Source organism: Micromesistius poutassou, assembly GCF_964030765.1.
Source record: "Micromesistius poutassou genome assembly, chromosome: 7".
Lineage (NCBI taxonomy): Eukaryota > Metazoa > Chordata > Actinopteri > Gadiformes > Gadidae > Micromesistius > Micromesistius poutassou.
Genome location: NC_140277.1, coordinates 5708619 through 5718247, shown reverse-complemented (window position 1 = coordinate 5718247; position 9629 = coordinate 5708619). Strand labels below are relative to the sequence as shown.

General features: G+C 44.5%; 2 protein-coding genes across 2 annotated transcripts in view; one reads left to right on the top strand and one right to left on the bottom strand.

The window, feature by feature from the left end:
* Nucleotides 1-611: 611 nt before the first annotated feature.
* On the bottom strand, nucleotides 612-5327 carry LOC311350879 (uncharacterized protein). Its single transcript, XM_084470970.1, has 10 exons — nucleotides 5112-5327; nucleotides 4426-4561; nucleotides 4056-4166; nucleotides 3538-3670; nucleotides 3110-3288; nucleotides 2892-2965; nucleotides 2537-2699; nucleotides 2317-2399; nucleotides 1944-2134; nucleotides 612-1440 (listed from the first exon to the last, which is right to left on the bottom strand). The coding sequence occupies exons 1-10, from the start codon at nucleotides 5230-5232 to the stop codon at nucleotides 940-942; spliced, it is 1692 nt and encodes a 563-aa protein (XP_084327096.1). The 5' UTR covers nucleotides 5233-5327; the 3' UTR covers nucleotides 612-939.
* Nucleotides 5328-7161: 1834 nt separating this feature from the next.
* The window catches only part of wdfy4 (WDFY family member 4), a 49234-nt gene continuing 46766 nt past the window's right edge, over nucleotides 7162-9629 (top strand). The window contains exons 1-3 of the mRNA XM_084470577.1: nucleotides 7162-7409; nucleotides 8169-8411; nucleotides 9330-9441. Of these exons, the coding sequence (XP_084326703.1) occupies nucleotides 7392-7409; nucleotides 8169-8411; nucleotides 9330-9441 (373 nt within the window). The 5' untranslated portion in view covers nucleotides 7162-7391. The remainder of the gene's footprint in view (nucleotides 7410-8168; nucleotides 8412-9329; nucleotides 9442-9629) is intronic.

The window sequence follows — 9629 nt, the reverse complement described above, 5'->3', positions numbered from 1 at the left end:
GTGAGTAAATAAGCAGATTCACTCCAATACAAAAGTGTCTATATATATATATATATATATATATATATACACAGTATATGTGTTATATGTGTGTGTGTGTGTGTGTGTGTGTGTGTGAGCCACCATCTTCTCCACCACTCACATCTAACACAAAGAACAAGCCAGGGGGCAACGGGGTGCGTCATCTATAATGTAGAAATGTGCTCCTGAGGGACATGAAGGAAATGAGTGTGTGTAATTGAAGAAACCAGAAAGACCTGGCCCATTAGCGGGAGTGGAGGAAGCGGCCTGGTGCAAATGAGTGGGAGCCGGTCAGGGAGGTAATAGCATTATGCTAGTCGGGAAGAAGTCCTTCCAATGGGAGTGCAGTTTGCTGAAGCTGGCTGTATGCGTTATGTGGATGGACATGCAAATCTCGGACGCAGAATGCTAACACAAAGGTCAAGGTGAACATGTCACGACACGGGTATGCGTCATTTAATGGCAGGCTTTTTATTCAAAACTGCAATACTGACGTTAGAAGGTAAAACGTGTGTTATATAAAATCACAGACGTGCTGAGACATGATATCTATTTGTTTCTGCTAAAACACAGTTGAGAAATGTCACAGCTTCACAGGACAATGCGTGTTATTAAAGCATGGCTTGGCTCGGAAACTCTTTAGTCCACAGAGCTCAGCAGGGCACAGTTTCAGTGACAGATAAGAATCTCAGATGTTTAGTAGTGTTCAGAGTGGTGATGAATCTTACGGCAACACCGCATGAGTGTCTCTAGTAGTCTAGTGCGTTTCAAATACAGTCAGAGCAATTTCATCAGTAAACAGTCAACACATTCAAGTACAACAACTTAAGGTGGCAGTCACATTTTTTTGTTTAATACTAATAACGGATTTGGATTTTTTTTCTTGAGGACACAGATCTTCAAGAAGTTTGGCAGTTCCTAAATGACTAGGGCTGTCTGGTCCGTTTGGGCCTGCCTCCTCACCAGGCCATTTCTTCCCTCCATCAGGAAGGTCAAAATGGCCGCCCAGCGTTGGCCGAGCGATTTCCGCCTCCCCACCGTCTCACCCTGTCGGAAGTAGGTGGTCGTTCCCGCCACCACGGCGTCAAACTGCTCCTTCAGTAGCCACGCCTCCCACAACAACGTCAGCGCGTTCATCACGGCCAAGGTCGCCACCCAGAACTCCGCCCCCAAAAACGGTAGCCACGACGACCACGACGCCGTCGCGCCGTGATACCCGGCCGCCTTCATGCCGCTCAGGTAGCTGGTCGCCGTGACGAGGAAGAGGAGGTGGGCGGTCACCATGGAGAGCAGGAAGACGAGGAAGAGGCGGTGGTTGCCCCGGCCGACGCAGCGGTTGAGGAAGAGGCAGTGGTGGTCGTAGTCCGCCACGCACACGTCACACAGCTTACAATGTTTACTGTGGTCGGGCTGGAAGAGCTGCGGGAGAAGGTAAACAGAAGGAGGAGGAGATTATGGGCGCATTAGTCGCGGCTCGGTGTGAGTGCACTCGGAACACTTAGGAGTAACGGCACACTACCTACGGTTAAGTGCGCTATCACTGGAAGGTTGAAGTCTACCAACCGTCCCATTCTGCACGACGCGTACAGTCGTTGAAGCTTGTCTAATACTCCAAAGTTTCGGTTCGCTGACTTCTGAGAGGTTTACCAAGATTGGTTTGTTTGAATCAAATTCTTATATATTTATAAAGGTATGCTCTATTGTTTTTATGTTCTCAGTGTATTATTGGCTTTGGACAAAAGAGTCTAAATAACTAAATGTAATTTTTTATATTTATAGATGGGAACCTAAACAAGCTACTCGTAACAGTATCTTGTTTCTGCAGGGTGAACCAACAATCCGGTGCAAAAGTCACAGATTGCCCTACAACCCACTTTGATTCCACCTCATCTCCCTCAGTCCCCGGGGGCTATTCTCCTTACCTCGCAGTAGGGGCAGAACCTCTGGGGCTTCTCGTTCTTCTCCACCAGGTCTGCGATGGAGGTGAAGCGTGGGTCGGACTCTGCGCGGCCCAGCGCTCCCGGGTCCTGGGTCAGGATCTTACACAGCAGCCCCAGCACCAGGGCGAAGTGGAACATGGAGAACTGGACCAGAAGTCCGGTCGACCACATGCGTGGGGCCAGTGAAGGATCATTTCAAGGTTGTACATTTCTGTTATTTTTCTTCTAATGTAAGAAGCTTGTTAATGACATGAATCTCAAATCCCCTGTCAGGTCTGTCACTTTGGATCAAAGCATCTGCTGAACGACTACAGAGCAGTGAATGGTTAACAGTGTAGTTTATGTAAAAGGATATTGAGCATGATTTTCCCATAGAAGCAGAGCAAGGTGTGGAACAAGCCCGCGAAGAGTGTGCCCAGGTAGATAGGGTTAGGTAACCTGGAAAAAACACCACACAACACATCTAAACACTTGACCACCACAGGAAGCCTGCACGACTGTGGAGAATGCATTAGATAGGATGGCAGGAGCAGTGACCGCCGGTGTAGGTGTGTCTGAGTGGATCTTAGTGAGACCTTTGGTAGGTGGTCATGCGGTGGAACGCTGTGAAGATGCTCCTGGCCAGCCAGGGAAACAGCAGGCCGCAGAGCAGCCCCCCGTAGCCCCCCCCCAGGGCGGCTATGATCAGTATGACCGAGCCGCTCAGAGTCGGGTAGAGCAGTGTCCAATAGTACAGGACTGGGCCACACACACACACACACACACACACACACACACACACACACACACACACACACACACATAACAAACAAACATCATCATCATCATCATCCTCATCTTCACCATTCTCATCCTCATTACATCAGTATAATAACTTGAATACATGATGGGCTCAAGAATATTTATAGATAATATAAAGAGTATATTCACCGTGGGACTCTTTCGGCGTGTGGTGCATTGGCTGATTAATATACAGTCTCAGTAATTTTGTGAGTTGCTGATGTCTGAAAAAAGTAGAAAAATATAAACATTCGCCTTCAAACCAAGCCAAGAGAAAGAAAGGGGAATAGATATAGGAAGAAGGTACAAATGCAACACTGATAACGTTGTGGTATTATTATTTAGAAGGCCCTGATCGATTGATTCACCTAAAGGTCTTCCCCTGTTTGCTGAGGTCCAGAGGGGTGAGGCCGTGGTGGTTCTTCCAGTGGAGCATCCTGTAGCCGGTCCTCTGCAGCAGAGTCCAACACACCTCCACGCCTCCATGCTCTGCGGCCACGTGGAGCGCTGTCGCCCCCTCCTGGTCAATAGCATCCACTGCACATCTCTGGCAACGCAAGCAACAAAGATGGACACAACGAAGTAAAAGTGTGAATTGTTGCATTTCCGCATGGTTACCAACGTAACACCTTTTACTAGCTTGAATACGTCCAGGGAACGCTCCCAAACACAAGAATACTAATACGAGAGATAAGCGCTAAAACATAGTAATAAATGGTTGACACACGTCGATTGTGTTTGACTTCAAAGGTGAAAAAGGTATAATTGTCAGACTGATTAGAAATTATTTCCACACCTGGTGTCTGAGCAGGTAGCGAACCACCTCTGTGTTGCTGGTGGACGCGGCCATGTGCAGCGATGAGAGGTGATACATGTCTGAGTCAGAGTACCGGAACATTCCCGTCTCCCACAGGTAATGCATGGCTACACTAACCACAAACAGACAAACAAACAAAAAGACATATGATGATAATAATATGGTCATGGTTAATATGTACAAACCACAAACAGACAATTTGGTCACTTGAGCTATTACGCTCAATTCAGAACACACCTTGTTGAGATGTACCATTTACGTATCTTGAGATGAAACTATAATGCACAAATAATAGTGGATCAAGCTTCTCACCACATCTTTCTAATTGATATAGCTTCTCTGTATTGTGCACACCATTTTATGAGAAAACTGAAATATTTGCAAATACTAATTTTGATAAGATGTTTTAATTGTTCTCAGCTTCACTTGTAGCTTTTGATAAATCTTGTGCTGACTAGCTGCCTAGATGTACATGTAGGGGCGTGTCCTCTGCTTACATGCTGCCTCCCAGCACTGCATGGTGCAGAGATGTTTTTCCCTGCAGGTCCACCAGTCTCAGATCAGCCCCGTGTTGCATCATCTGGTGCATGATGTAGATGTTTCCCTGCCTGAGGCCGAGGCCAGAGAGAGAGGCATGCATTATCATACATCATATACTAAGCATTTATGTATCAATATAAAAACCACAACTAATACAAAAGATGGCTCCCCTGCAAAACGACAATGTTTTCTTTAAGAAGCGGTTTTGTGAATGGATCGGTGTGTGATGAAGGCCAGCCAACATTCACTCAATGTTTAGAGGTTTGTGAATGTATTAAGTGTGGACAACATTCACTGGTTGAGATGTTCAATGCGGACGGAACTGACCTGCAGGCAAAGTGAAATGAGGTCTGACCCGCTTCGGATACTAGGTTAGGGTCAGCACCGTTACTTAGCAAGCTGTCAACCAGGGGGCGGTTTCCATGGAGAGCAGCATAGTGGAGTGGAGTGAAACCACCCCAGCCTGGGAGAAAAACAACATGTCATGCACACAGTTACACATACAGTTATACTTGCAGTACCTACATAAGCAGTTATACATACAGGCACACACTGAGCGGCTCACTGCATTTCTTGTACGTCTTGAAACTAACAATAAGCCATAAGTAATTATAGGAGAGATTGAGTCACAAAGATGTATCAGCTCATATCATTTGTGAGGGAAAATTGGATCACTGATAAGCAAAGTGGGATTTGCTGTATCTAATCAAGCATCAAACATTAAGTCAATCTAAGGCTCAACCTATCTTAAAATGAGAAATGTTACAGACTTTGATATTACAAAGTTTAATACAGCATTTAAACAGCATGGTCACGGTTGAAGCCGGTTTGAGAGTTTCAGACGTAAATGCACATGCATGTACATTTCATGAAATTGTTAAACCATGAACACTGCAATAACGTCAGATGAAAAAATACCATAGCAGGTACAACGGGATGCTCAACTCCATACAGCAACCGTTTCCTGTAACACCGTGATACCTTTCCATTTCAAAGTTGTCATGCTACGTTACCTTTTTCCTTGAGAATTGATCGATCATTTTGAATCAATTCTACACACTGCTCAATATTCCCTCTCTGTATGCAGTCGAATATGTCTCCACCGCCATCAGAGCTGTCAGGCATCGTATACATGATGATCAGCTAAAACAACGCCGCTCACTTTCTAACAGGCCAATTCTAACTTTGAGCTACGTTTAAAATCTCGGTTGTAGCAACGTCCTATCGTAATCAAAATCGATATTGGTGGGCATATTTATCTGCAAAGTAACGGGATCCTCTATTGTGATATACTGACTGGAGCAGACCACGCCTGGCCGACCTGATTGGCTGTAGTTTCCCACGTGACCGATAGCGTTAGGTACGTAAAAAAAAAACATGTGGTCGCTATAAATACGTAGGAACTCGCACAAATAAATATAGACGAATGGTACAAACACAATTAAAGTTAAAATACAATGTTTCTTATGGAAGCCCATTGCCGCCGAAAAAATAAAGAAAGCTTAGTCCTGATAATAAAAATATCTGCATGGTAGCCTAATTCATAATATGAGATCAAAAGTCATTATTATATTATTATTATTATTATTATTATTATTATTATTATTATAAAAATAGTGATTACTTCTGATTCAGAAACATATTTGAATCAAAATGATAAAAATCTGTAAAATCGTATTTACACAACGGGTCAATAACAAAATGTCAAGAAGAGAGTGATGAGAATTTTATTCAGTTCCTAAAAATAGCAAGTGTGCGGACAACAAAGTACTTTGTTTGTCTCTACTTAAATTATATTAGAAAGAACTGAAAATATTTACATATTTGATGTGTCTAAAATAACAATAACAGTTATGCTGTATTTGCATTCATCACAGATTAAAACATATTTTATTATTTTGACAATTGCAATCAGTGTGATAGTAGAAAATGTGTCCTGGAATGAAATAGGAAGCAAACAAATATTTCTGAAATATAAAATGTGACACAGGCCCAGACGACCTCAAGCTGATATTGTTCAGAAAGCCTACTAGCGTTGTGTACACTGTCAGCTTCTCAGGCAGAAGGTGGGCAGCAGCACATAAGATGTGCAGGATTTCGGGAGGTCTGCTTCCAAAACCGCTGCTGGACCTTCCAAGTTGCTTTCCAATGAGGAGATACTGTTTCTCCCACTCGACATATAAGTGATTCCAGGCCTCTATTTCAATGGTTTTGACGTTCTCCTGTTATGAGCCTGGCCACCATATTCTCATCACTATGGCGTCTTCTTGACATTTTGTTATTGACCCCGGTGATGACTAAATACGTTTTTGCTGATACTTATCAAATGATATTTGATATCAAATGATATTTGATAAGTATCAGCAAAAACGTATTTAGTCATCATCAAATATCAAATACGAAACAAAATACAGTTCTGAATCTGAAGTAATCTAAAATACTTTTATCTCATAATTATGACTTCTTATCTCATAATTTTGACTTACCATGGGGATATTTGTTACGAGCTGGGCTTTTATTATAAAAGCTTTTATTATAAAAGCCCAGATAACATTATTATATTTTGCATATTCTTTTATTAATTTTACTGGTGGAAATGGGCTTGCATAGTTTATTTATATAATTGTATTATATAGTGCATTATAAAGATTGCGTTTAACTGTTTTTTTGGGGAAACACTGCGTTTGACAGGCATTTTTAAGATAGCATTATTGCGGCAGTTTGTCAAATGCTTCGATCCACACGGTGTCGCTGTTTACTTTGTTGTTGTTGTTGTTCTTATCAATGAGTAAAAACCGTTTCCAAAGCGTTGCATGCAGCAACCTTTGTGTCCTGACAGCCATTCTAATATTTGTTTCTCATTATCTCAACAAAAACACGCAATGTCAACGGTGCGGGTTGAACGTATTTTTAGCCCTGATTCTATTAGTTATCATGATTCACGAATTGTTACCGCATGACAGAACCGTACATTGGAGGGGGCGGACCCAGCCAACCAGCTGAACAGCCGTTTTCAAACTTCTGCTTTCTTTCATTCCTAGGAAGTGAAGCACATGACCCGAGCCAGCTGATGCCCACTGCTCGTGCAAAGTTCTGTGCGCTCCGTGTAGATTAGCGGCTTGAGGAGCGGTTGAGCTTGACGCTGGAGTTCGGCTACAGTGACTACAACTTTTGAAACCGCAGGTCTTGGCTTGTCTATTGCGACATGGCCACAGAGAAACAACGTAAAGGCTATCAAGTGGGAATGCAACAACAAGGCTGAGGGCGCTTTCTGACTTTGACGTTACTTTGAAATGGAACCGCGGCCGCAGGTATGTAGGCTACACTGGATACTGTGTGTGTGTGTGTGTGTGTGTGTGTGTGTGTGTGTGTGTGTGTGTGTGTGTGTGTGTGTGTGTGTGTGTGTGTGTGTGTGTGTGTGTGTGTGTGTGTGTGTGTGTGTGTGTGTGTGTGTGTGTGTGTGTGTGTGTGTGTGTGTGTGTGTGTGTCATGACATAGGTCCAGATATATTCACACAGAGCTGACACAGGGTTTCTCACACTTGGTGACTACAGAAACATTCCAGCCAGAGCAAAATAACTGTCCACCCCATTATTTAATTTAAGTGACCGTGTGTGTGACTTTCTGGGTTTTTCCTGAAATGCTGGACCTCACGAGCCTTGAAAATACTTTTAAAGTGAAACATTGATTCTATCTCTGCCCCTTGACACAATTGTTTTAAAATGCCTTCACATGTGTCAGCTTAAGCCTTAAAGGATTCACGAATCATAGATAGATACAGGAAATATTGACTGCAGTGTGGGCTTTTGGAGCAGTTGTTAATTCTTCCCCGAAGTGATTCTCTCATAATGTATGTGTGCATTACTAATACTAATACAACTATATACATCTGTCTATTTGTATCAACTAAATTGAATGTTGAATCAATGCATCAACCAAGATCAATCTATTACTAGACAAATATTTGCTTGACTTGATACAGCACGCTGCACTGTGTTCTATATTATACCATATTAAAGATATATCATCCTCACTCGCCGCTCTCTCCCTCTGTATCTCGCCCTCACCAGGACCCAATGGGTGAGGCTGCGACGAGGATCAACAAAGAGACCGGGGAGCTGAGTGCATCGGGAGAGTTGGCTCTTCCGGTCCAGACGGCAGAGAAAGTGGAGGGAACCGAGGGCCCACAGGCCCCAGGGCCGCTACACAAGGCTCTTATTAAACAGTTACATGATCTGAGGACGCATGCAGGCCCCGCCCCCGACCACACGCAACAGGAGCGTCTTCTGGAGGCCCTGGCTCTCTACAGACAGGTACCGAACCCAGAGCTCCGCCTTGTTCCCGTCACTGTGTGTGACGTTGGTTTGATGGGTGATTTCCTCAGGATATTCGTTTGATCAGATAAACGCTTCTGATGGATCTACGATTGTTTGCGTAGACGTCAACATCGGTCACCTCACAAGAATGACCCCTGTAAGATCGCCTCTCTCTCTCCCGATTCGCTCTCCCAGTAGCTCATCTATATAGCCCTTTGACCTTTTGCTGGAGGACCAAGTGAGAACGTTGGCCTCCGGCCTTTCCGTGAGTTGATTAGAGAACATGGGATACCTTCATTTACCATGGTTCAATCACAGTCATGCAGTCATGTAAATGCCTAAGCCCCGTGCCCCCCCCCCCCCCATGCACACCAAGAGTAGGAATTCCACCAACGATCTGCCTGCTCTTGTAACACCCGTTGATCATTTATGTAATCACTCTTTGTTTCACACACACACACACACACACACACACACACACACACACACACACACACACACAAAGAATCACAAGCATTCCACATGACCCGTTTGCCGCTATTGGACAAGGAACACGAGACCTGGTATTGCAAAATCTGTGACCCCAACTTCTTACGGAAGTGAATGAAACCTTTATGACTGATCAACCCTTACTGCCCTCTCTGCCTGTGGATCACTGTAGAGCTCCCCCAAAGACTCCTCATGCCCTGTCTAACCGCTTTTGATACAGCTCATCCTTGGGTGTGTGTGTGTGTGTGTGTGTGTGTGTGTGTGTGTGTGTGTGTGTGTGTGTGTGTGTGTGTGTGTGTGTGTGTGTGTGTGTGTGTGTGTGTGTGTGTGTGTGTGTGTGTGTGTGTGTGTGTGCCTTTCATGCTTTTTCCCCTTTTCCCTGGATCATTTCCTTACCACGGTGTTGTGTGTTTTTTTGGGTGGCAGCTCAGCGGGGCTGGCGGCTGGGCAGAAGGACTGGACTTCAGTGGGCTCTGTGTGCTTGCCTCTGAAGCGGTGGTGCTGAACATCCACAACAGACTGAAAGAGAAACCCGCAGGTATATGGTCGATGATCTCCGTTACTCAAGGGACAGTGGAGGAGGGGTGGGTGTGTGTGTGTGTGTGTGTGTGTGTGTGTGTGTGTGTGTGTGTGTGTGTGTGTGTGTGTGTGTGTGTGTGTGTGTGTGTGTGTGTGTGTGTGTGTGTGTGAGTGAGATGCTCCCTGTGGGAGATCTCCGACACCACT

What these genes read in the sequence shown, in the direction of transcription:
- LOC311350879 (XM_084470970.1), bottom strand. Translation starts at nt 5,232, where the DNA reads ATGTATACGATGCCTGACAGCTCTGATGGCGGTGGAGACATATTCGAC. An exon ending in CGCATGACCACCTACCAAAG is followed by an intron (nt 2,400 to 2,536) that starts GTCTCACTAAGA and finishes TGTTTTTTCCAG; the next exon opens with GTTACCTAACCCTATCTACC. An exon ending in GGTTCTGCCCCTACTGCGAG is followed by an intron (nt 1,441 to 1,943) that starts GTAAGGAGAATA and finishes CTTCTCCCGCAG; the next exon opens with CTCTTCCAGCCCGACCACAG.